General features: G+C 54.3%; 2 protein-coding genes across 2 annotated transcripts; both read left to right on the top strand.

Annotated features, from left to right (window-relative positions):
* The first annotated feature begins 188 nt into the window (after nucleotides 1-188).
* On the top strand, nucleotides 189-8,324 carry LOC125084859 (cytochrome P450 26C1). Its single transcript, XM_047702768.1, has 6 exons — nucleotides 189-406; nucleotides 932-1,156; nucleotides 1,646-1,921; nucleotides 3,295-3,450; nucleotides 5,523-5,852; nucleotides 7,861-8,324. The coding sequence occupies exons 1-6, from the start codon at nucleotides 203-205 to the stop codon at nucleotides 8,236-8,238; spliced, it is 1,569 nt and encodes a 522-aa protein (XP_047558724.1). The 5' UTR covers nucleotides 189-202; the 3' UTR covers nucleotides 8,239-8,324.
* Nucleotides 8,325-12,685: 4,361 nt separating this feature from the next.
* LOC125084774 (cytochrome P450 26A1) lies at nucleotides 12,686-16,496 on the top strand. Its single transcript, XM_047702566.1, has 7 exons — nucleotides 12,686-13,117; nucleotides 13,301-13,525; nucleotides 13,745-14,035; nucleotides 14,131-14,289; nucleotides 14,806-14,940; nucleotides 15,518-15,670; nucleotides 15,962-16,496. Exons 1-7 carry the CDS (start codon nucleotides 12,929-12,931, stop codon nucleotides 16,301-16,303), a joined length of 1,494 nt encoding a protein of 497 aa, XP_047558522.1. The 5' UTR covers nucleotides 12,686-12,928; the 3' UTR covers nucleotides 16,304-16,496.
* Nucleotides 16,497-26,061: the final 9,565 nt, after the last annotated feature.

A 26,061-nucleotide genomic window follows, 5' to 3' on the forward strand; every position in this document is an offset into this window, starting at 1 on the left:
TGGGTCCAGAAGCCGTCTGACTAGAGGAAGGCACCGTTCCCTCGGGGCGTGTGGTCGCAGTCGCCTTCTCCCAGTCTGCTTCCAGAGCCACGTCCTTTTCCGAGATTTATAAATCTGTTTGGGCCCGCCAGTACCAGGCCCTTTCCGGACCGAACAGGTGAGCCCTGCGCGCTCCGAGCCGCCAGACCTCCGCAGGCTCGCCATGTTCCCCTGGGGGCTGAGCTGTCTGTCGGTGCTGGGGGCGGCGGGCACCGCTCTCCTGGGCGCCGGCCTGCTGCTCAGCCTGGCCCAGCACCTCTGGACGCTCCGCTGGACGCTGAGCCGGGACCGGGCCTCCGCCCTGCCCCTGCCCAAGGGCTCCATGGGCTGGCCCTTCTTCGGCGAAACGCTGCACTGGTTAGTTCAGGTGAGTCGCTCGCACCCCGTCGTGCTCGTACCCCAACACGGCCCCTTCTTCCCTGACTCCCACCGGACCCTCCTCGCCCACAGTGTTCCCAGGGTTCCTAGTCGGCCTCATTCTGTCGCCGAGGGGCCCAGAGAGCATACACAGCCCTCGATGTTGCTCAGCTGCTCCCCTGAAGGGATTGTATGTCGCCGGAGTTCTCCCCAGCGCAACATACACACGACCATAGGGTTCGGAGAAGGTTCGCGTGAAACCCTGCAAGCACACAGTCAGGAATCAGGGGCACTTCTCAGCCGTGAGGCCTTGGGCGCTCACCCCTTGCTGAGCCTGTCTCCTCATCTCACTGTTGGGAACTGGAGCATCTATATTTCCATAGGGCAGTCGTCGCGAGGCCCCTGGGAACCTCGGTTTTGTATAGGAACGCGCCCATCCGGAACAGGGAGTTGTTAGCAAGGGGCGTTTGGGAGACCTGGGCCAGACCCCCAGCCGAGGCTCAGCGGCTCCAGCCTCGCTCCGCCTCGCTCGCAGGGCTCCCGCTTCCACAGCTCCCGCCGGGAGCGCTACGGGACGGTGTTCAAGACGCACCTGCTGGGCCGGCCGGTGATCCGCGTGAGCGGCGCGGAGAACGTGCGCCGGATCCTGCTGGGCGAGCACCGCCTTGTGCGCAGCCAGTGGCCGCAGAGCGCGCACATCCTCCTGGGCTCGCACACGCTGCTTGGAGCCTTTGGTGAGCCGCACCGGCAGCGGCGCAAGGTGAGCTGAAACCGAAGAAGCGGCCGTTGGGAAGTCAGACGTGCGGTCCTTGGGGCCCTGTTGTGGTCCAGGCTGGGGCTAGGTTTTAGGGGCACACTTTGAAGCTGGCAGGGACCCCTGGCTTAAACAGAGGTGGTTTGGAGCCAGTCCTTTACATTTTCCAGCTTTGGTTATAACCCCCCAGCATTGGGACTTAAGGGATCTTTCATCTCCGATGTCCTGTGTGTGATTCTGATACCGGAATGGCGGGAAGCCACACCCGGAGAGGGACCGGGTACGACTTCCTGGAGGAGGTGGCATCTGGAGCCTGGATGGATGGGAGGGACTGTATACATCAGGGATCTAGCGGGTATGGCAAAGCAAAAGCCAATACGTGTAGGGCCGCTGAGGAGAAAGGGACAGAAATTGGCCTTCTGGCTTCTCTGGAATCGCCGAGCCGAGGAAGCCAGACGGACCGCGGCCAGTGCTGACCCGGCGGGCTCCCCACAGGTCCTGGCACGGGTTTTTAGCCGCGGGGCCCTGCAGCACTTCGTGCCCCGCCTGCAAGGGGCGCTGCGGCGCGAGGTGCGTTCCTGGTGCGCGGCCCGCCGGCCGATTGCTGTCTACCAGGCTACCAAAGCACTCACCTTTCGTATGGCTGCGCGCATCCTCCTGGGGCTACGGCTGGACGAGGCACAGTGCGCGGAGCTGGCCCGGACCTTCGAGCAGTTCGTAGAGAACCTCTTCTCGCTGCCCCTGGACGTTCCCTTCAGCGGCCTGCGCAAGGTACTGCCGCTCTGGCCTCAGATCTTCCTCTTGGGGAGCCCCAGCGTGAAGACCAGGCTCCCTCGGCGCGCCCCCACGCGTCACCTCTAGGGGGGACCGAGGCATGGCACAGGGTGGGGAGGTGGCGTGGTGTGGCAGTGGGCGTCGGGGCTGACCTCTGTCTTCACTCGCTGTGTGACCGGGGCGGGAGGCGCGCAGATCCTCTGTGGGCCGCACCTCCCCGGATGCGCTCCAGACCCACCAGTAGCTGGCTTCCCGACTTTGGGGTCTTGGTGACCGCCGCCCAGCCGATCAGCCCAGCTCCAACGCTAGAGCGGTGCCCCTTCGCCTGGCCTCCAGCGCCTCTTGGAAGCCCGGATGGCAGCGGAACCGATGGGACCACAAACGCCGCAGACATTCCTCCGGCCTAGCCTGGGTTGGAGAGGAGTGGGGGCCAGGTCCCCGTCTGTGGCTCCAGGCCCACTAGTTTCCAGAACAGAGAATCGCTGCTTCTTCAGACTTCAGAGCACGGGGCCAGGCCCAGAGGGCAACTAGGAGGCTACATATGACTTTTCTTTGTCCATGAGCTGGGGCTTCTCACTGTTTGGATGCCTTGGTTTTCCTCACCTGAATAAAAATTATAGCTGTGTATGAAGGGACATACCTTAGGCTGATTGCTTTGAATATATTTCCTGAGTTAATCCTCTCAGCCTGCAAAGTGGTCTCCTTCTTTTATTGGTGAAGAAACTGAAGCTCAGAGATGTTTAGTGACTTACCCAAGATCACACAGGTGGTAGGGACAGAGGCAGGATTTGAATCTGATTTCCTATGATCTCAAAACCCAAATATTCAGATGCTTTTGCTATGCTTGCTCCCTGAACTTCCGCCCTCTTGCCTACTGGCTTACAGAGGCTAATGCTTAGAACATCCAGGAGTGGGCTCTAAGCCAGAGCTTTTTTGGATACATCAAAGCGTGCCTTCTTCTCTACACTGGTGCCCACTGCTCCTGCCTGAGTCTAGTGCAGGGAAAGGTCAATGGACTGACCACCTGACTAGGCTCTGTGCCAGGCCTGGGCACTGAGAGCTGTGTGACACTGGGCAATTGCTTGACCCCTCTGAGCTCAGGCATCCTTCTCTCAGGATGACAGTAACGGCTTGCCTTGCCTCAAAGGTGGAATGTGATCATCAAGAGAGAATTATGTGTAGAGATAGTGGGTAAGTTCTTGATCATTCACTGAGACCCTACTATGTGCCAGACGTGGAGCTAAGTTGAGAAGCTTGACCCCTGGATCTCAGCAGAGCCAGAATAGCCCCAGGAAGATCTAGGGGGTAGGTGTATAGGCTGGGCCCTCTTAGCCTTCCTGCCCCACCTCCCTTCTCTCCCCACGCATCAGGGAATCCGGGCACGAGATCAGCTGCATCGGTACCTGGAGGAGGCTATTGCTGAGAAGCTTCATGAATACAAGGCTGCAGAGCCGGGTGACGCCCTTGACATGATCATCCACAGCACTAGGGAGCTGGGCCAGGAGCTCTCAGTGCAGGAACTGAAGGTAGGTGGTGGGAAGGTTCTATTTTTCTTCCTTTAGCATTCCTAGCAGTCTCCACACGCGTGCTGCATCCTTCCCCAGCAGGGTCCTGTTTGGCCCCACTTGAAGCCACAGGCACTCCTTAGGGGGAGGGGAAAGTGGAGATGTGGGTTCCAGTCATGGCTCAGCCATACTTACCTGCTCTGTGGCCTTGGGCCAGTCACCATTCCTCTCTGTAAAAGTGTGAAAGGAATAAATCACAGGCATACAGGTTCTGGCCACAAACAGCTCAGCTTTCCCCATCCCCTTCTCTATCACTCCATGCCTTTGCCTCTGCTGTCTCACCTGCCTATAAGGCCCTTTCTACTCTTCCCTGCAAACCCTAAGGGCTCAGGGTCAAGCTCCACATCCTCCTTGAATCTCCCTCTTCTTCCCCAAATCGACCATCTCCTTCCATGAGCCACCTTGTCACCTGGCACTTTTAACTTCTGTCTTTATTTTTTAAATTTTATTTATTTATTTATTTAACAGAGAGAGAGAGAGAGAGAGAGATCACAAGTAGGCAGAGCCGCAGGCAGAGATAGAGGGGGAAGCAGGCTCCCTCCTGAGCAGAGAGCCCGATGTGGGGCTTGATCCCATGACCTGAGCTGAAGGCAGAGGCTTAACCCACTGAGCTACCCAGGCGCCCCTAACTTCTGTTTTGCCACTGTGAGGTCTCCCCTGAGAATTAGAGCCCTCCCCGTTTCTGTGTGGAGCAGAGGCATTGGAACTAAGGAGAGAAGCTTTGGAATGGGCTCCAAAACCTGCTGGAGAACCCAAAAAGGAGTGGAGAGGCTGCGGGTGTAGAGGAAGGTTAGAAATGGAAACAACTCAGCCCTTCCAAAAGGAACTCCTAGCCTTTTTCTGGGCCCCAATGTCCCACTTTCCAAGAGTCATGAAGGGTGGGGCTCAGCTTTAGTTTCTTCTTTGAGTATGGGGCTAATAGTCTTTATCCTGACAGCTGGGTGGTTATGAGATCTGGAAGAATCGGGAGGTTAGAAGCAGATGAGCATTGGGTTCATGAGTCCTGGGAGAGCTGCTGGATAGGAACAGCTCTCTGCTGTGAAGGGGAGCGCTTGACAGGGCTGGGGAGGGGTGACAACAACCTCCAGGTCAGGAATCTTCTGGTCTGGTCTGGGCCTCAGGGGCGTGCCAGGCAGAGGAGGCCTAGCCAGGAAGGACATTGGCGCTCCCAAGTGGTCCGGGGCGGGCAGTTAGACTTGGGCCAGGTCATTCATTCTAGAGACATTATGGTATGTCTGGCTGGTGTCAGGCTGTATGCTGGGACGGAGGATATAGCCCTGAGCAAAACACAGCCCCTGTCCTTGAGGTGTGGGAGGGGAGGAGTACGCATTCATCCTAGGATCAGACAGATCAATGAATAAACACACTGTGGGTGCCGCCGAGAGCTGGGAGGGCAGAGGGAGGCAGTGAGGGTGAAGGCTGGGGCTTGGAGCATGAAGCCACCAGGCCCCTCCTCTGGCGTACTTGGTCAGTGCAGACTGGGAGGAGGGTTAATCTCTCACTGGACCTAACGGGGCTGGGGGAGGGGGAAGCCATGATGCCGCCTTTGCTTGGAGGCTGGCGCGACCGCGGCAGGTGCCTTCCCCGTCGTCCCACCCTCACCCCAGTTCCGGTCAGGACGCCGGGCAGGGGTTGCCGGCAGCAGCACCAGGTGGTTAAAAGCACCGAACTCCCGAGCCCGACTGCTAGGACTACCTGGAGCGCGCCTTGGAATCCCAGTCTCCACCCTTGTAAAACGAGGGCAGAAAGCGTGCCTCACGGGGCTGGGATGAGAATCGAAGGAGTGAACACACTAAGAACAGCACACACGGTCAGGTCCGAGCGCTGTCTCTGGGAGCCCTTTCAATGGTCGCTGCCGTATGGGGCTTTCTCAAGGGGCAGACTTGGGATTCGATTGACCTCGGGCCCGCGCACGGAGCCGCCGCTCTGGCTTCGGCGCAACGCTAAATTTGGGCCCTTTGCTGCCCAGCCACGGGGCCTTGAGGCCTTGCAGCTGGGGCCGCAGACTCAGCGCCGCCCCGGCTGTCTTGCAGGAGACGGCTGTGGAGCTCCTCTTCGCCGCCTTCCTCACCACGGCCAGTGCCAGCACGTCCCTCGTCCTGCTGCTCTTGCAGCACCCGGCGGCCGTCGCCAAGATCCGGCAGGAGCTGGCGGCGCAGGGACTGGGGCGCGCGTGCGGCTGCGCGGCGGGGGCCGCGGGGGGCGGCGCGGGGCCCCGGCCCGACTGCGGCTGCGAGCCGGATCTCAGCCTCGCGGCGCTGGGGCGTCTGCGCTACATCGACTGCGTGGTCAAGGAGGTGCTGCGCCTCCTGCCGCCGGTGTCCGGGGGCTACCGCACCGCGCTGCGCACCTTCGAGCTCGACGTAAGTGCGCGCGCCCTCCCCGCCACCTGCCGCGGGGCGGGCGGGGCCCGGCGGATTAGCTCCGCGCGGTCGCCCCTTCCCCTCTGAGCCTCCGCTTTCCACCTTGAAATGGGCCGAGCTCGGTCCCGTTCCCCCGGTGCACGGTGGAGGGGCGCAGAGCCTGGCGCCTGGCGAGCCAACGAGGCTAGGAACAGGCTTTCGGCAGCGGCGAGTGTCAGTCAATTCAATGAGAATTTTTATTTTTTTAAAGATTTTATTTACTCGATTGCGGGAGGGAGAGAGAGCCCGAGCGGAGGGAGGGGCCGAAGGTAAAGCAGACTCCCCGCTGAACAGGCAGCCGGACGTGGGACTCAGTCCCGGGGACTCTGGGATCATAACCTGAGCAGAAAGCAGGCACTTAACAGACTGAGCCACCCAGGCGCCCCAGAACTGAGTTTTAGAATAAAACATACTTCCTCCGTGCAGCACTCCCACCCCTTAGCCAGTGAGTGCAGGTGGGGAACAAGGAGAGCCCTCCCCCTACTGTGCCGCGCACCCCACTCCCCTACTTCCTTACAAGCTCAAGGAACGGGTCATTGTTACCTCGGCCTGGCTCCATCTCTATAAGACCTTGGGCAGCACTCTCTACACTTCGGGTCTCAGTTTACTCTCTGGAAGGAAGTAGGTCTTGGTCCCTTCTGGCTCTGACACGTCAGTCAAGTGGTGCCAGGGCTGTGAGACAGCGAGAGAGTGTAGCCCTCGTTAGCCAAACTGAGAGTGTTTGCCTGAATGACTGTCATTTCGGGCAGGGATGGGCCCCTCCTTCCCTGAGCCTTAACTTTAAACAGTGAAGAAATCTGTGGTGCGTGCCTACCAGTGGTCCATGGCACCATAGCAGCTGGGATTCTGCCCTGGAGGAGTTGGTGATGGGAAGAAAGGAGGCCAGGACCAATAGCTTCATCCCAAACTGGTGTGACGAAGATAGTGGTCGTTAGTGCTGAATAACACCAAAACATTTTAGGGGCTGACATTTGACATGCAGCAGTGAAGGGTTAGGATGGGGACCAGACAACGTGGAGAGGGCACCATCCAGACAAAGGTGGGTGGATTAGTGACATGTTTAGAAGTGTCTGGGATATTGCATCTAGGAATTCGGACTTCATTCTACAGTCTAAGGGAAACAGGAAGGAGAACACAGGCCGACAGGGCGTGGGGGTGGGGACAGAAGGGGAGCCATCTTCCAGTTTACAGATGGGGAAACTGAGCCTAGAGAGGTGAGAGAGAGCGAGCGAGCACGTGCTCCTTGCTCAGGCTAAGGAAGCAAAATAGTGGGGGGGGGGGGGAGGTTGGAAGACACATCAAAAAGTAGAATAGTTTAAAAAAAAAAGTAAAATAGTTGAAAAACCTGAAGATGAGTAAAGGAAACCTAAAAGCTGCCTTTCAACATTTTAAGGGTGCCTGTGTTTAACTCCCATGTGCATCTTCTTGAAGTGTGGCTACCAGACGTAAATATTATTGTACAACTAATGGATGGGGGGGGGGGGGTTAGAGAGTCAGTTTTCAGTTCAGTGTAAAGAAGAGCTTTATAATTGACTGACCACAGAGGAATGAGGGTATCTGTCCTTCCTGTTGTTCCCGCCCCAGTGGAGGGTAGGTGCAAAACTAGAACTTAGGTCTCTTGATCTAATGTCAGAAGAAAAAAAGACAAAAACAAAACACTGAAACATAAACAGCAATAGATCACATTTGCGATCATTAATATATGCCAGACCGGTATTCTATTCTCAAGGCAAACCCGGGCATTTTTGTTCTTATTTTAGTCAATTAAGAAACGGAGGGTCGGAGAGCTTGAGTACCCAGCCTTAGGTCACACAGCTCACCAGAGAGGGAGCTGAAATTGGAACGCAGAGCGTTCTCCAAGCTTGCGGGTTAGGCGTGCGTTCCTGCAGACCCCCCGGGGGTGGAGGCTGGGTTCAGGACCCGATTCCAAGCACCTCGTAGTCAGGCGGGTCTCCTCACTTCCCCGCAGGGCTACCAGATCCCCAAGGGCTGGAGTGTGATGTATAGCATCCGGGACACGCACGAGACGGCCACGGTGTACCGCAGCCCGCCTGAGGGCTTCGATCCCGAGCGCTTCGGCGCGGCGGGCGAGGATGCGCGGGGCGCCTCGGGCCGCTTCCATTACATCCCGTTCGGCGGCGGAGCGCGCAGCTGTCTCGGCCAGGAGCTGGCACAGGCGGTGCTCCAGCTGCTGGCGGTGGAGCTGGTGCGCACGGCGCGCTGGGAGCTGGCCACGCCGGCCTTCCCCGCCATGCAGACCGTGCCCATCGTGCACCCGGCCGACGGGCTGCGGCTCTTTTTCCATCCGCTCGCGCCTTCGGCAGCGCGAGATGGGCTACGCCTCTGACCCGCTGGGCTTCGGGACAGGACTTGGCCTCCGGCCCCGGCGCGCTGTGAGTGCCGCCCCTCTGCGGTTTCCTAGTGCCGCCTCGGGCGCTCGCTCACTCGTTCAACATACGGTCACCGAAGGCAGCTCTACGCCAGACTTCGAGGGAGGAGGAACGCGAGCCCGAGCCGCGGGAAGCTGGCGGGAAGCTGCCTTCTGTGCCCTGAGGAAGGGAAGGTCGTGAGCCTAGCCTCCCTTTCCCAGGATCTCCAAGCAGCGGCGAAGGGAACAGATCTTCCCTAGGTGACACGGGCCCTCGCTTCCGGCGCCAGGGCCGGGAGGTCCCCTGGATCTTGAGGTGGCGGGGAGCATTGCTAGGGCAGGACTGGACCGTGCCAGAGACCCAGCGAACGCGGCTGGACCTGCAACCCTTGGGAGGAACCGCATCTCCGGCCTGGTTTTGGGGCCATAGGAAGACACACCGAAAAAGCGCCCGGTAGAAGGCTCCCCGGGCAGCCCACCTGGGCTTGGTGTGCCAAGGCCACCCTGCCCGGCTGTCTCGGCGGAAACTCAGAACTGTGGGAGCTTCCAGGGCTGTAAAATGGCTCAACATCACTGATTGTGCTGGCGACTTCTTAAAAATTCCAACTTCAGGAATGCGCTTAATCTTCCCATATATACAGGGGAGAATAGGCACAGAGAGATGTCTCTAAGGTTGAATTATTTTCCTGGGAGGCTGAGACATCATCAGAGAGGGATGGGATATTTCTACCCAAAACAGGAAGGCCAAGAAGAAAGCTTCCGGGCAGCGGTTTTGTGGGGTGACTAGGGCTTAGCTGGGCAGCTGCTCCCTGGTGGGAAGGTGTGGGTTAGGAGTTGGAGGATACCCAGGAAAGCCTCCCCTCCCAAGAGTATGCCAGAGATTTCCTCCTGAGCGTAGCCCAAGAGCTGGGCTGAGAATTATCCCTATAATAGGTGGCTGCAGGGACCTTCCGGTTTACTACTTCCACCTCCTCTTTTGCAGAGGAGAAACAGGCAGCTCCTTGAGAAGCTACCAGTGGGCTCCTGGACTCCCTGGCCAGGACTCTCCTCCACCTCATCACTTACTCCCTGCTCCAGCCTCTGGGCCTGCGGCCACTAGGTATGGCCCAGTCCTTTGTCCTTTCACAGTGATCCCCAGGTTGGCTTAAAGACTCCAACACAGAGATTTCCACCAGTGTTTAAATCAAAGCCAAGAGCCTCCAGTGTCACCCTTTCCAACAGCCCAGTGCAACCTGCCACCCATCTTCAGACAGTCCAGGGCAGCTGGACATGAGGGGTGAGCCGGGGAAATTGCCGCCCAGGCCCCTGAGCTGACCCTTTAGTGAACCAGAAGGAAGCTGGTGCCCTCCTGACCTTATGCTTAAGGTGGATCCCCGGGGCCAGAAGGAAGGGGGGAAGAAGCAGGCGCAGGCAGGGTCGGTAGCTCAAGAGCTCAGCGGGCCCTTCCGAGCTCGGCTGACACGGCCATAACCCCCATCCAGGGCAATTCATCACCCACTGCTGACCACAGACCCGGCACTGGGCCATGGGCTAGGCAGGCACTGGAGCCAGCAAAAGTGGCAGAATTGAGGCCTGCCCTCAGGGCGCTCCTGAGGCTGCAGAGACCACGCCCTGGCTGAGAAGCTCCCACCGAGGGAGAAGGGACCAGAGGACCAGGGCTTGGGGCTGATTCTGATTGGGGGAAGAGAAGAGCATTGTGGGGAAGAGGTTTACAGAAGCCCCCTGGTGTAGGTGGTTCCCAGAGACTTGGGTTACCTGTTCCGGGATCTGTACTAACTATAAGCTCCTGTAGGGGCAGCTCATTTTCCCATTGATAATGTCCTTTTCAGTAATTTCAGGGAACACTGGGACTCCTGTTTTAGTAGCTCCAGATTCTCTGAGGAAGGAGCGTTCTGGTGTTTGCCCTCCTGTAGACAATAAACTAGCAAACAAAGAGCTCCAGAATGCTGGATGGGGCTAAGTGCTCTCAAGAGAGTAAAACAGGTCTGTAAGATATAGGACCTGGGGGCCAAACTCTGCAGGGTGGGAAACCTCCTTCTGTGAGGAGGTGACATTCAGCTTGGGAAGGAACCAGCCAGCGGTGACCTGGGGAAGGTGCTCCCCCAGCAGAGGAAACACCAGGTAGGAAACCCTGCACCTCCAGACCTGAATGAGTGCTCAGGAGGAGGAAGGGGTTGGAGGGGAAAAGGTGGAGGAGGGGATCTTCAGCTGTGGGAGCTCACCTGACTCCCATCTACCTCTGGGTCCTCACTCCCCCCTCCAGCAAAAACAAAACAAACACACACACACACCCTCCACCCCCCAACCCTTAGCAACAGGGAGGCTGTTTTGTAAACATCTTGGAAATATTTTGTTTTCCAATGAACCAGTCCTCCTCCCCGCCCACCATCACCCAAGAGAGCTTGCAAGTTTTCTAATCAAAGTTCTTATCGGGCTGATAATTTATTGACCCCTTTCTCCATTCAATATGTTCTTTAATGATCTTCACGTTCACATTTAATCCCTTCCTGCCGGACGCGGGTCTCGAAAGGCAGATTTATTAAAACTCAACCCCTCCCCCGGCAATTTGCAGCGCGCAGGCCCCACTCATCTTGTGACCCGGCGCGCGCTGAACTTGGCGAGGTGGCCCTGCAGAGTTCACTCGGATGTCACGGTCCGGCCTGCAGGGGTCACAGGCAGGTCAGGCCAGAGGATTGGGAATGGGCCCCAGGTCACGCCCCCGCTCGCGGGTTTTGCTCACCAGCCCCAGCGCGGTCTAGAAAGGGGCGGGAGTAGGATTTCTGAGAATTCTAGCGCGTCTTGCCTCCTTCCCGCCGGTGCCTAGAAGTTGGCTGGCACCGTTCGCAGTCGCCAAAACGTGAGAAGAAATGACAGTGGGAGAGGCCCTTCCCTAGAGCCTCTGAAACTCCGAGTCCCAAACAAGCCCTGTGGCGACTCCGGCTTGGAGCGTTGTGGGACTGCGCGGTCCCGACCACGCTACGGACATTTTCCAACCCCGCCGGCTTTGGGGACGGCCGCGGGAGGGCCACATATTTAACAGCTCTTCGGATCAAAGAGTTTTCCATTTACAAGGGAAACCTTCCAAGGCGTGCGGCGTGCTCCTGCAAGAGCCGGAGTTTAGTTTTAAACAAACGTACTGCATTCTGTTTCGCTTTCCGCGCCGCTGGTGCTTTCCGCGCTCCAAACAAGGATGCGTGTGGGCCGGCCAGGTGGGAAGTGGGGTGCGCACGTGCCCTTCCCGCGGTGTCCGAGCTCCCCACACTGGCTGCAGTAGCACAGCAGCCGACTGCAGCTGGGCGAAGGCCGGCGGACGTGCTTCCCAGTAGAGATTCTCTCAACGCTCCCATTAGGGGCCGGCAGAGGCCTGGGTGGTGGGTCGAGCACCCCGCTCACCTGGGTGGCTTCGGTCGGTGGGAGCTGGGAGAGCAGAGGAAGGCTCGTGGGCCCCGAGTCCAGGTCATCCGGATGAAGTAATCATTCTAGAGTGCGCGGAGCCGGGAAAAGTATTTGCAGCCAGGTGACCCTTTCCAAAACTCACAACTGCCCCGGGGTGTAGACAGATGGGGGAATTACCGCCTCCATATTAAGGAGAAGGAAACAGGCGCAAGGATGTGTGGTGACTTGCTCAAGGTCACGCAAGTGGAGATGGAGCCGGCCCCCGAGTGCAGACTCCCAGGCTTTCCTTCATCTATCGCCTCACCTTAACTGCCCAGGTCTAAGGATCCTCCTCCCCTCTGCCTAGCTGGGGCTGGGAGTCCCAGGGCCCTCGGAATCAGGCCGACTATGGCCGGTTCGCAGAGCTCTGGCCGTCTCGAGGAGGATGAATTGTCCCTCGGTCTCCCACTGGGGGATCAGAGCTGGGGTTCAGACTGTGCAGGGTTTCACCTGGAGTCCTGAGGGACTTGGAGGCTCTTTTGTACTTTAAGGCGGACCTTCTAGGACTTCATGAGCGCTGGCCTCCTTGAGGGGTTTGGGAACTGGAATCCAGGATCATCCGTGGATCAGATCTGACTCCCCCCACCGCCTGCTCTGGCTTAGGTCGTGGCCCTGGGCTCTTCTGCGGGATCTTTGGGAGAGCTGGGAGGTTTGAGTTTTGCTCGGCGTTCTGGACCTCAGTTTCCCCAGTGTGAGACTTGGCAGCTAGTCGGTTCCTGAACGCACTTCCCTTTGCTTCCCCAGCAGGTGGAAAGGAGCCCGTGAGGCCCCGGAAAATGGAAAGCCATTGAAGGCAGCTCTGGGCTGGGACCGCCCGTGGGACAAGGCGGGGGGCGGGGTGGGGGTTCCAAAGAGACCGCCAGGAAGCCCAGGGTTTGGAGTTCCCGCTCCCCGGAGCCCGGGTCGGCCTCTGCCGTCGCCTCGGAGCTCCGCACACCTTGTAAGGGGGAGGCAGGCTGCCCCTAGCCCCGCACCCCAGGAGGCGCGCTCCGGGGGAAGCCGCCACCGTGCCGCCTCTGCCTCGGCGTGGAACAAACGGTTAAAGATTTTGGGCAGCGCCTCGCGGGGGGAGGAGCCAGGGGCCCAATCCGCAATTAAAGATGAACTTCGGGTGAACTAATTTGTCTGACCAAGCTAACGCGGGCAGTAACCTGGGCCGCCTATAAAGCGGGCGCGCGGCGCGGTTCGGAGCGCTGGCGGCGGCGGCAGGTGGCGCGGGAGGCCGCGGCGCGCCATGGGGCTCCCGGCGCTGCTGGCCAGTGCGCTCTGCACCTTCGTGCTACCGCTGCTGCTCTTCCTGGCCGCGATCAAGCTCTGGGACCTGTACTGCGTGAGCAGCCGCGACCGCAGCTGCGCCCTCCCTTTGCCCCCCGGAACTATGGGCTTCCCCTTCTTCGGGGAGACACTGCAGATGGTGCTGCAGGTAAGGGAGCTTGGGCGGAACGGGACGATTCTCAGGAGCCCGACTCGGCTCCGGGCGTCTCGCCGCCGGGATAGGCGTCCCCGGAGGGAGAAGTGACTCCGGCCAGGACCCGGGCTAGCCCGAGGCGCGGCGCTCCCCGGCGCCCCCTCACGCCCGCCTCTCTCCTCCGCTCTCCTCTCCCAGCGAAGGAAGTTCCTGCAGATGAAGCGCAGGAAATACGGCTTCATCTACAAGACGCATCTGTTCGGACGGCCCACGGTGCGGGTGATGGGCGCCGACAACGTGCGGCGCATCCTGCTCGGGGAGCACCGGTTGGTGTCGGTGCACTGGCCCGCGTCGGTGCGCACCATCCTGGGCTCCGGCTGCCTCTCCAACCTGCACGACTCCTCGCACAAGCAGCGCAAGAAGGTGAGGGCGGGGTGGCGCTGCCTGGCCTGGAAGGGGGACCCCGTCCGGTGGAGGGGTTGGAGGATCTAGGTGCCGGGAGAGCGCTAGCTGCGTGAGGTGACCCGCTCAAGGCCACTTTAGTCGGGAAGTGCCTTGTGTCTGGCGGGGGTGAGGGTAGCTAGAAGGGGATCCCGGAAGGCCACGGGGGCGCTTTTAACACTTGCCCTCCTCGGAGCTCAGGTGATTATGCGGGCCTTCAGCCGCGAGGCGCTCCAGTGCTACGTGCCGGTGATCGCCGAGGAAGTGGGCACTTGCCTGGAACAGTGGCTGAGCGGCGGCGAGCGCGGCCTCCTGGTCTACCCCCAGGTGAAGCGCCTCATGTTCCGCATCGCCATGCGCATCCTGCTGGGCTGTGAACCCCGGCTGGCTAGCGGCGGCGACGCGGAGCAGCAGCTGGTGGAGGCCTTCGAGGAAATGACCCGCAATCTCTTCTCGCTGCCCATCGACGTGCCCTTCAGCGGGCTGTACCGGGTGAGGGAGCGTGCGGGGGTGAGGAGCTGGAGGCTCGGGGGCGCGGGGGCGCGGGAACCCGGGGTCCGCTCACAGCCGCCGCTCTCCGCGCTCAGGGCATGAAGGCGCGGAACCTCATCCACGCACGCATAGAGGAGAACATTCGCGCCAAGATCTGCGGGCTGCGGACGGCCGGCGCGGGCGGCGGCTGCAAAGATGCGCTGCAGCTGTTGATTGAGCACTCGTGGGAGAGGGGGGAGAGGCTGGACATGCAGGTGAGTGGCGACTTCAGGAAGAGGCGCTGCGGAATTTGGTCCCCGGGCTTTCCAAGCGCGGCTACCCCAAAGCGCACGTCCGGACTCCGGAGTGGGCAGACCGCCCAGACACCCGGGATGGGACCCGGAAGGTTGAGACACCGGGTCCACAGAGCTGTGGGAGAGGCTGCTGCGGAACAGGGAGCGTCCCATAGCCCTACCCGGTTTTACAGGGAAAGCTGGAATTTGCAAAATGTAAATAAAGAATGTTGGCCCGATTTTAATACAACCAAGGCTTTCATTCAAGAATTCCCGGTGTAGTGAGATTTTACTAGTTTTCCTGCTCCAGCAGAACTAAAGAGACTATGCATTTTGTTTAAAAAAAAAAAAAATGTAGCTTTCCTTGGCTTTCTGTCAGCGAACTTTTAGCCCTTCTCATCTTCTTTCCAGAACCTTCAGTTCGGTTCTAAGTAATTGCTGTGTAAAATTGCATGCAGACATGTAAAAAGAAAAACGTTTGTCTTATTCCATTCTTAGGCACTAAAGCAATCTTCAACTGAACTCCTCTTTGGGGGACATGAAACCACAGCTAGTGCAGCCACATCTCTGATTACTTACCTTGGGCTCTACCCCCATGTTCTCCAGAAAGTTCGAGAGGAGCTCAAGAGTAAGGTAGGGGGAATTAAGAAATTCAGCTGCTCCCTAGCCAATTTGCCAGTATGTAAGTGTGCTGTCCTCTCTGAGTATTTTGAAAGTGTAGGGCCCAGGGGGTGGGTGGGCCAATTTGGAAAGAGAATTAGCTTTGTGAATAAAAAGGAAGGAACTTTGAGCTGTAATCCCACTCCGCAGGGCTTAATTATTGTATTCCTACCCCTTCTCCACTTTCTGCAGTACGTGGGAGATGTTCAGATAGATTCTACTTTCTTGAATTTGTGTGTTCAAGGGCATGAATGGGGACTTCTAGGTGGCGGTAGATAGTGGTGGTGGTGGTGGTGGTGATGGGGGTGGGGTGGGGTAGGGAAGCCAGGTAGTTCTAAGTGGGGAGCAGCATTCTCTTGGAATTGTAAATAATGGATTTGGGCCAAGGGGTGGAGGCAAATGGTCGTTAGCCGCTCATAGTTTCACCCTCACCCTCTCCCATCCTGGGGCCCTTTGGGTCTAGCCGCCACTTAAGCCCTGTTTACGTCTGCTGGGCTGATTTTATTGGAGCACAAAATAACCGTTCACCTCTGTATGACTGTTTTGATAGGGTTTACTTTGCAAGAGCAATCAAGACAACAAGTTGGACATGGAAATTTTGGAACAGCTTAAATACATCGGGTGTGTTATTAAAGAGACCCTTCGACTGAATCCCCCAGTTCCAGGAGGGTTTCGGGTTGCTCTTAAGACTTTTGAATTAAATGTAAGTTCAAAGTTCTCTTCCCACTGCCCCCCACTCCCAACTCCTTGTGTTGTGGTTTTAAACCTCCCCTTCGTTTCCCTGTGCATTGGCTTACATTGCTTACCCTTTTGATAGCATTACCCTGGCCCATGTGGACACGTGTTTCGGTAGTCTGAAGGTCTGTCCTGTCTCTCTCCTCACGCCCCCTTTTCTGCAACTCATAACTCCTCTGGTTATCAGTGATGGCTTTTTGTTGTTGTTGAAAGTTGGATTGGGGTTTGTCAGCCCTGGGGGCTGTCTAATCTTTTGCAGGGTTACCAGATTCCCAAGGGCTGGAATGTTATCTACAGTATCTGTGATACTCACGACGTGGCAGACATCTTCACCAACAAGGATGAATTTAATCCTGACCGATTCCTGCTGCCTCACCCGGAGGATGCGTCCAGGTTCAGCTTCATCCCATTTGGAGGAGGGCTGAGGAGCTGTGTAGGGAAGGAGTTTGCAAAAATTCTGCTCAAAATATTTACAGTGGAGCTGGCCAGGCATTGTGAATGGCAGCTTCTAAATGGACCTCCTACAATGAAAACCAGTCCCACCGTGTACCCCGTGGATGGTCTCCCTGCGAAGTTCACCCGTTTCCAGGGGGAGATCTGAGGGGCGCAAGGGCCCGGAACTCAGACCTGTTTGAAGCATACATGAGGTTTTACACAGTGTCATGTTGATTCTATTATATTTAATTTCTAAATGTATATTATAATATTTATGTGTCTCTACTACAGTACCACAGTCTTTAAATATTAAAATAATGAACTTGGATAGTTTCCAAATAAAGAAAAATCTGAAGGTGCTTGTCTGGCATTTAAGATTCCTGTGGGGGGGAAGTTCCCTGGTTTTATATTTGTATATTTAACCAGACAGATATGGATGTGTCCGCGTGCATGGCTTTGTTATCTGTGCATATCTATTTTCTCATGAGGAAGAAACTTTAGCTGTTATTTCTCTTCAACGTCATTAGAAAACATAATGTATGTGTGTGTGAGTTAGTGCAAAGGTAAGTTTGTAAAGGTTTCTATGGTTTAGATACCCTATTTAGAAATACCTATGGAAGTTAATCTTAGATTCTTTTTTTTTTTTGCTCGATTTGCATTAGGGAAAGATGGATTTGCAAAGGTAATACTTTGAGAACTATCATACTCTAACACCTTCAGCCATAAACTTATTATGTTTAATAACCATAATAAATCTATGTTGTTGCATAGTGCCAGCACTGTTTTCCTGAAGGATTCAGGTAAGAGAAAGCCGGTCACTCTGATCACGGACAGTTACTGACCGAAATGAGACCAGCAGTCGCCTGTGAAAAACAGTACTGGAAGAGGCCAGCCTCTGATTTAGATGAGCTAGTCCAGGTTTTCTTTATTGAAAATAAGGCAGGAGGAGTCGATTTAGCAAGCTGACAGATAAAGTTTTTATCTATGCCAGGCAATAGGGTGTGAGCCTGACATGACTGATAAAATGGCCCAGTCATGACCCTGTGAACCTTGGCTAACCTCGGCAAAAGCGCAGTTTGGTCACATTTCTGACCCTGGCATAGCCATGTTCTCAACTGAAGGCCAGACTCCCCATCCAGAAAGGTTAGCCCCAGTGACTTGCTTAGGCAAGCACATTTTCAGTTTGGAAATGGCACAATCTGCTTACTGAACCTCTGATGGCTTGTAGGTTTTGGACTTTAAAATTTTCATTACAATTTTAGAATTTGGCAATACTGCAGAAAACTGGGTGGTCTAAATAGGTGTTTGCAAAGGGTTCTGTCTACAATTAGAGTTACATGTTGTACCTGACTTTATTTTTTAGGGGGAACTTAGATTGTACTTATTCCTGGAATCCTCTAATTTTTAAAGGGTGTTTACATAATAACTTAAAATGTCTTATAATAACCTAATAATACTTTTATTTTTTAATGAAAAATTAAATAACTTAGTTTCAGCCAAAGCTTTAGGGCGCCTTGGTGTGCAAGACAACCCCTCCCCTCCTAACGTTTGCCCCAGATGCTTCCAGCTAGGAGCACGCTAGCCTGAGGACATTACTTCAGGTAATTTTTAAAAAGGCCATTTTATAAGGGTTTCAATATCTTTCATTTTGCCAGAGGACAGTTAAGCATTTTAAAATAACGTCTTCGGTGACTCCCTGACCATGTGTCTCTGCGAGCATCTGCAGAAAAGAAATGGAACCATTTTAGCATAGAATTCAATTTCTTAAATCCATCTCCATTTTTTATCCGGAGAGCTTTGAGGAAAGCGCTTCTGGCTTGAGTTTCCCAGGTTACATTTCACCCAGCTGTGCTCATCGGTTACAGGGTCATGCCGAATTTACCTCGCAAAGATGGTCAAAACCCAATCTCTGATAGTAGGCATGGTGCTGAGTAAAGGCAGTTTGGAAGTGTTTGAGTGTGAGGTCGAAGACGTGTTTGCAGGCTGCCGCGCTGCACACTCACTAGGCCTGGGTCATGTCTAGCCGGGGCAGGCACATTTTACAACACAGACACCTCTGGGTTAGTGTCCGAGCATCACCCAGTGGAGAAACATTTCAGGAAGGTCACGGTTCTAGAGGTAAGGCTGGCCCAAGGTACAGAAAGAGGGGAGACCCCCTGTGAGGAATGACTCCTTGGGGCTTCCTGCCGCATGCTGGAAGGGCCCTGCGCCCTGCAGGGCTTTGGTGGGCCTGCCATGCTGGTAGAGTTGGTGCCCCCTGCCTCCTGTTCCTCATGTGCCCTTGCCCTGGCCACCTGCCATCCCCTCTTGTCCTCGCTGGATGTGGTGCTGGACAGACTGTTGTCTGTCCTGGCCGCTGAAAGCCTCCAGCTGGGTCTCTTAATGTGTGAGTCTTCAGAGGGATGCAACCTTCACCCAGTTCAGCCCTGGGAGGCCCAGTAAGGGACTGTGGCTTGCCGGGGGCCACCCAGGGAGTGGCAGAACCAGGAAAGGCCTCCTGCAGCCTCCCCCTCCCCCTTTTTTCCTTTCTTTTTTCAACACCTGCCTGATTTATCTCCAACTTTCTGTGGCCTGACAACTAGACCCAGGGGTCTCCACCTTCTAACTTCCCGTTGTGTCCCCTGCTACCACTCCCCTGCCCCGTGACAGTCCAGATCACCCTTCTTGCAGGCTGCCAGAAGCAGCTGGTAAAATGGGGGCAGGCACAGGAAGCAGCTACTCCGCCAGACCCCTTCTCATCTGTGAGGTTTCAGGGTGCTTTGCGCACCTTGCCACCCTCCAGAGGTCCACAAGGGGGCGGGCTTCTCCCTTCTATGCCAAGCTCAGGGCCCAGTGGTTTCCCCACCAGTGTCCATGAAGTCCAGTATCCACGGACTCCAACCCAGGGTCTGCTTTTACCCCAAAACAGTGAGAGGCTACAGATTTCCCCGGCTTGCAAGTACTCAGCCTCAGGCCTAGCCAGTGCTGCCTGGGTCCTCTGGAAGAGTCACCCTGGGCTGTGTGGATCTGGATCATCATTTAATTCCTGAAGTGGCCACCATCTGTGGCCTTTGAGGCCAGCTGGCTCAGGTTTCCAGCGTTGCCCACAGACAGCCCACAATCTGACCTACATTGCTCTCAGTATCTCTGGAAAATGGCTCTCGGTTTTGGAAAGTGGGGGTGGGGGGGAGCACGTGTTTCGAAGGTCTGGGAGCCATCCCACAAAAGTACCATGCAAGGAATGAGGGATGTTTAGAGAGGTTTTGGTGGCCCCGCCTTCAAATAGTTCAAGGGGTGTTGCAGAAAATACAGGTTCAGACCTGTTTCAAAGGACGGAGCATGCACTCAGGAGGGTGAGTTAGAAGGAAGAAGTTAGCACCATATAAGGAAAACATTTTGAGGCAACTAGAGCCCTTCCGTGATGACACAGGTTACCTCCTGGGCGAGCAAGCTCCCTGTCCATGGAGGCATCCAAACAGAAACTGGAAAACTAACCCAGCATCAGGATTCGGGCGTAGAGGGAGAGAAGTTAGGTTCAATGACCTCCAAGTTCCTTTACAAAATTGAAGAGTTGTGATTCTCTGAGATTTGGTATGCATTAATTCGGTCCCCCAGATCCACACTTGGCTTGGAAATGCAGATTAACTCCAATCTAGGGAGCCGGGACAGCCCCGCATCATCTTCCAGTGGCACTGGGCAGCTCTCACTGATCATTCTGGCAAACCATGGAGCCAGATGGGAAGGCGGGGGCACAGGGGGCCTGACATGTGACCTCACAGAGACGCTGAGTCCCTGGTGTTGATTTGATTGCTGGGGACGCTCTCTCCCGCCCTGTGACCAAGAGCTTCCAGCCTGGGGCTTCTCCCCGCTGTGCCATGCTGACCATCCACCTGACCTAGCGCCTAGGGAAGGACCCTGCCACTCTCCTTAGTGCTCCCTAGCCTCCCCAATGCCACGTGCTACTCCCAGCCTCTGCCCAGCTGTCCTCGCCCTCGGCCTCCTGAGAGCTAGTCCAAGGTAGTAGCAACTGTGTCTCCTCATTGTAAACTGAACCCCCTCTCCTGGGCCTCCCGGGCCTCCCCCAGAACACGCCCACACACAGTAGGTGTTCTTTGGGAGACAGCTTCTCAGGGCCAGTCAACACCGGTCACCTACGTCTCTCCAGCTTTGCGGTGCCATGTTTTTTTCTTTGAAAAGTGAAACTTTCATCCTTGGAAAATCTCAGCGGCCGCAAGCTTACACGGCTGTGGCTTAACAGCATGTCACATTCCTGAAACCGAGGCTTCATGGGTATTAGGCCAAACAAGCTTTCCTTCTTTTGAAGTAGACTCAGCTCGAGTTAGAAACCTGGGACAGGGTGGAAACTTAGCCCTGGATTATGCGGTGGGCTTTCTGGGGGAGAGGGCTCCTGTTGCAAGGCTCTGCACCACGTCCCGCCGTGTAGAAGCCGAGCCCTGTGGCGGTGTCGCTGCTGCCAAGCCCCTCCGTGTCCATGGAGGGGTGGGAAATCTGCTCACTCGCTTTTGATCACGGATGCCTCAAGACTTTTATCTGAGTCACCAACGGGTTCACTTAACTCATAGACTTTGGAAGAAGAGGACAAGGTGCGTGGCTTATAGGAGACACTTGACAGAGCATATGAACTAATTCATTGAACTCGGACATACTGTCCCATATAACATTGGCTTATTTAATGAGAGGGGAGGGGATTGGGTATTCTGCAACGGAAAGTTCTTTTAATGTCAATTAGTCACAGTCTTTTAGAGCTGGAAGGGAGATTACGCCCCGGGGTCGCTCAAGCCCCTCGGTGTACACCTGAGAAATCACAGGCTCAGAAGAATTTAAAGTCACAACAGAGAATTAGGAATGGTGGGCCAGGGTTCAGTACATTGTGCCATTAGCCGTCAATTTAAAATGTGTTGTTTAAGCATGCACCCGGGAAAAAGGACAGGGGAGCCGATTCTTGGAGATCGAATTGCTTCTGGGTTCTTGCTCCTCATCGGGTCTCCGAAGGCGTCTGGGCGGGCCCTCAGATGCGCCCAGAGAACCTGGCGTGGTGGGACCGCCGAGGATCTGAGACGAAGCCTGAGAAGGTACGGGCCGCTGGCATTTCTGGGGCACGGCATCAGGGGCACAGTCTGCCTTTGGTGCGGCCAGATCCTCAGGCATTTTGAGTCTTTTCTATGGCAAAGCAGAACATGGCTTCTGTTGTGGTGAAATCATATTCCCCCGCCCTCCGCTCAGATGTGGAGTCCTAATTGAGTAGGGGGGTCCGAACGGGACCTTAGTGGGACACAAGGTCTTTACAGAGACCAGCGACTTCGCGTGAGGTCTCAGGGTGGGCCTTAATCCAGTAGGACTGGAATCCTTATTAAAAGGGGAAATTTGGGGGTGCCCGAGTGGCTCAGTGGGTTAAAGCCTCTGCCTTCGGCTCAGGTCATGATCCCAGGGTCCTGGGATCAAGCCGCACATCGGGCTCTCTGCTCAGCAGGGAGCCCGCTTCCTCCTCTCTCTCTCTGCCTGCCTCTCTGCCTCCTTGTGATCTCTCTCTGTCAAATAAATAAATAATTTTTTAAAAAAAGGGGGGGGAAATTTGGACACAGAGGCAGGTACACCCCGAGGGAAGACGAAGGGAGGACTCACATGGAGAAGGGCCTGTAGAGATGGAGGGGTCAGGCCATGTGTCAATGGTCCAAGCAATGCCAAAGCTGGCCGGCCAAGCACCATAAGCCGGCAAGAGGCAATGACAGATTCCCCTCCAGGTGTCAGAGGGAGCCGACACTTTGATTGTAGACTTTTAACCCCTGCAACTGTGAGACAATACATTTCTGCTCTTCTAAGCCACCAAGTTTGTAGCACTTTTTAATGGAAGCCCTAGAAAACTAATGAAGTGGGCCCAAAGCAAGAAACTGTATTTGTGAGTGACAGTGGCTCTTCCCCACGCCTCAGAGTCCCCTAGGGGATTTGTTGAAATACAGATCACTGGGCTTCACCCCAGAATATCTGGAATGACCCTCAAATTTGCATTTCTAGCAAGTTCCCAGGTGCTGCTGCTGGTCTCTGGACCACACTTTGAGAATCACCAGTGAAAAGGTTTCTGTTCTCTAAGTCAAGGATCACAGACTTCGAGGAATAGCAGGTAATGTTCACAAATGGGCCCCAGCTGGGGAGAGAGATAGCTGGAGGCAGACGGTGTGCTGATGCAGGGCAGAGAAGTCCCTCGCTCCCCTAGCGAAAGGGGCAGGTGCTACTGGGTCCTGGCCTGCCCTCAACCTGCAGGAGTAAAAGTGCTTCTAAATTTTCAGACGGTGCTGGAAATTCAGATTTGCAATGGGAATAACCTGGTTTTTAGATTTGGTAACTAATTCACGTTTTAAAAAAATATGCAGGCAGAATAAAACTTGTTGGTGGCCCTGCCAGCTGCCATTTTGCAACTTCTTGTGTCTTTGGACCTTGGGGAATTTTCAGAGTTCTTGATAGAGAGTGGCTTTGCTGCATGGTTCCATCTCAGAGGCTCTCATAAGATTGCAGTTAAGACGTTGGCTGGGTCTGTATCCTCTGAAGGCTTGATTAAAGCTGGAGGATCTGCTTCCAAAATGGCTCCCTCACGTGGCTGTTGGCAGGAAGCCTCAATACCTTGCCATAGGAATCTCTCCATAGGGCTGCTTGGGTATCTTCACAACATGGTGGCTAGCTTCCCCCAGAGCAAGTGATCAAAAAAAGCAGTAAGAAGCCTCTATGACCTGTCCTCAGAAGTCAAAACCCATCATTTCCATGATGTCCTATTTAAAAAAAAATATTTTGCAGTATAGTTGTCATCTCAATATTCTACTGATTATACAGGTTAGCCCTATCCAGTGTAGGAGAGAGCCGCATAAAGATGTGACAACTGGGGGGGGGGTGATGTGGCGGGCTGGCTACCACACTCAGTTTTTGAATGGACAGGTAGACTCTTCTGCCTTCTCTTTAAACTATTTTCATCTTGTTCCTGGACAGTCACTGATTTCCAGTATTTTCATTGTGACCCGTCACCTATGGACACTTATAGCTATCATCAGAAAAAAATTCACGACAAAGGTTCTCAGAATTTCTAAGAGGTCATTTGGCCATTAAATGATAGAGGAGGGGAATCTTGGGTAAAGCTTGAGAGAGTGGGCATATAAGGTCTTCTGTTTGCCAAAGTCTCCAACCAACCCACTTCATTCACTTAGGTTACTTTTCAACTTTGTGGTGACTGACTCCAATCTAATCCAACGGTCCTGGCTTGCCTAGGACTCGGGACTTCCAGAGCAACAACTGTGATAGTCCTGGGAAAACTCACATGGACAGCCACCTTAATCAACCTCACTATTTGACCAGTCAGGGGAATTCAGTTCAGATAGCAAATGTGAATCAGTCAGATCTGTACAACTCAAGGTGTGGTTCCCCCTGCCAGCAGCACCCATGTCACCCTGTCACTTGTGAGAGACACACAATTCAGGCCTCCCCTCAGACCTGCTGACTCAACCCTCAGTTTCCCAAGAGTTCCAGATGAATCTGATGCATCATGTAGTTTGAGACTCTCTGGGTAGAAGCAAAACCTGAACTTGGGTTCTCTGAGGACTCAGATTTGCTGTCCATGAAGGTAATACAGACCTAACAATCACCCATTTGTGCTGTAGTAATCTGACCTTGACATACGCATCTTACTTTTTTCTTCCTTCCTCCCCTAACCCACAAAAATGAAAAGCGTCTCACATTTCACTGTTGGAAGGAATCTAAAATTCCCAATTCTCACCTGGGTTTGACTAGTGGTTTTCATTAAACACTTTTTGCAGTTGAATGTTCTCCCCTCCCCAAACCAAATGCAAAAGACCACATGGATCAGGGGAGATGGCTGGGCATTTAGGTTATTTCCAGGTTCTGAGACTGAGAGCAGCGTGCACTCAGCTTCGCTTTGTACGTGCAGCCTCCTGTGCAAGCCAGTGCTTTATTTCTGTGGGGCTGACTCCTGAAATGGGTCTTGCTGGGTCAATGAGGATGGGCCATGCCATGGAGATCCAAAAGGTTCCCGTCCAAAGAGGAGTGTTTGAAAAAATAGTGGGGCACTTATATTATGGAAGAGTCTGGAGCCACAACAGAGTGAGTACAGTAGACATGCACTGACCTTGAGGGATGCCTGTGACATGTGGAGGAGAACTGGCTGCCCAGCAACTTAGCGAATCGGTAAGGAGAAAGGAAGGGGGTGTGTTGCAAAGACATTAATCACACTTAAAAATTTTTATTTATTTGACAGAGATCACAAGTACACAGAGAGGCAGGCAGAGAGAGAGGTAAGGAAGCAGGCGCCCGCCGAGCAGAGAGCCTGATGCGGGCCTCGATCCAGGACCCTGAGATCATGACCTGAGCCGAAGGCAGAGACAACGCCCTGAGCCACCCAGGCGTCCCTTAATCATATTTTCTTTATATGTTTATGGGTGCTTCTTCTGGCTGTAAAGAGCGTGTGTCGATTTTGTAAGTATGCATTTTAGGACAGAAAAACCAGAGACGCTGCCCTGCCCGAGTCCACGCATCCCTCTCTCTCTGATTTAAGAAACAGTGTCGGAGTTGCCATCTGGGAGGGTCCGATTGGCTGAGTTCAGGTCGCCTACGCACTGGCTGCCAATTGCGGAGAGAACAAGTCTGACCTCCTTTGGTCTAAGGGTCTTGCCAGCCTTGTTTGGGGATACCACTTAAATAGAAGGTGTACGGTGAGGTAATTGACTTTATTTTTGTACAATGCAAGGAAAAATAACAGACAAAATTTATTGAGCGTTTACTATATGTGCTAAGTATTTCCCATTGTCTCACTTCATTCTCACATTTCCATGATACAGGTACAATTTTTTGGTTTTGTTTTTTTGTTTGTTTGTTTGTTTTTGATGCAGTTACAATTTTTAATGCCTTTTTTACAGATGGTATCACTGAAGCATAGAATGGCTGTGGCTTGCCCAGAGTCACACAGCCGAGGGCGAATGAAGTCAGGATTTGAACCGAGGCTGTCTGAGCGAGAAAGTCTCTGGTGTTTACATTATACTGCCTCCGGCTTCCTAGCACTTGGAACCACACTGATTTTATCTGGAATAAAAATTATTCCTGTTGTCACTGAGCCCTTAGCATGTGTCAGGCCTTATCCTAACTGTTCTACATGAGTTAATTGAGTAAATCCTCACCCCTGGATAAGAAAACTGAAACTCAGAGATAACAGCACAACCACAGCCCCTCTGCTGGTAAGAGGCAGAGCCAGGGTTCCAGCCCAACAGGTCTGGCTCCCTAGCCCCACACTCAACACTCCAGAGCAATCTGTCCCCTTTACTGAACACACCAGTGTGCTTTTTCTTCTCTATTGATCCCGAAGTAGTTTTCATAGGGGATATAGAAATTTGGGCAATTGTCAGGATAATTCAGCTAAAGCATGGGTTTTATTCAATTTTCTGTTTCATTTTGACACTGAGGATCTGGCCCTAAGCTGATGTCAGCTCAATTAAGTTAAATCTGAGCTCTGAAATTTATGGGGATTTGTTGGGAAGAAATCGGAAAAGACAAAGGAATGTGTATGTGTATGTGTATGTGTATGTGTGTGTGTATGTGTGTGTGTGTGTGTGTGTGTGTGTGTGTGTGATAGACAGAGAGAGATTGTGTAGTTCTAAATGTCCATCATTACAGAGATGACGGGAAAGAACAAGAAAGAGAAACGATCAACAACATTTTCTTATTAAATTGTAGCACATATTAAGATATGGCTCTTTGGTGGGGGATTTCTTCAAAAGAGAACTTTCTTGCTAGAGGGAATGTGTTTTCCTAAGTGAAAATACAGTTTATCCTCAATTTGAATTGCAAATCATTCCAAAAGCAGGGTGGGAAGGAAGGGTAATGCCTAACAGGAATGAGTTCTTTCTATTTGGTTTTATAAAAACTTCCTGAGAC

Source organism: Lutra lutra, chromosome 14, assembly GCF_902655055.1.
Source record: "Lutra lutra chromosome 14, mLutLut1.2, whole genome shotgun sequence".
NCBI lineage: Eukaryota > Metazoa > Chordata > Mammalia > Carnivora > Mustelidae > Lutra > Lutra lutra.

What these genes read in the sequence shown, in the direction of transcription:
- LOC125084859 (XM_047702768.1), top strand. Translation starts at nt 203, where the DNA reads ATGTTCCCCTGGGGGCTGAGCTGTCTGTCGGTGCTGGGGGCGGCGGGC. An exon ending in CGCACCGGCAGCGGCGCAAG is followed by an intron (nt 1,157 to 1,645) that starts GTGAGCTGAAAC and finishes GGCTCCCCACAG; the next exon opens with GTCCTGGCACGGGTTTTTAG. An exon ending in TGCGCACCTTCGAGCTCGAC is followed by an intron (nt 5,853 to 7,860) that starts GTAAGTGCGCGC and finishes ACTTCCCCGCAG; the next exon opens with GGCTACCAGATCCCCAAGGG.
- LOC125084774 (XM_047702566.1), top strand. Translation starts at nt 12,929, where the DNA reads ATGGGGCTCCCGGCGCTGCTGGCCAGTGCGCTCTGCACCTTCGTGCTA. An exon ending in CGCACAAGCAGCGCAAGAAG is followed by an intron (nt 13,526 to 13,744) that starts GTGAGGGCGGGG and finishes CTCGGAGCTCAG; the next exon opens with GTGATTATGCGGGCCTTCAG. An exon ending in GAGAGGAGCTCAAGAGTAAG is followed by an intron (nt 14,941 to 15,517) that starts GTAGGGGGAATT and finishes CTGTTTTGATAG; the next exon opens with GGTTTACTTTGCAAGAGCAA.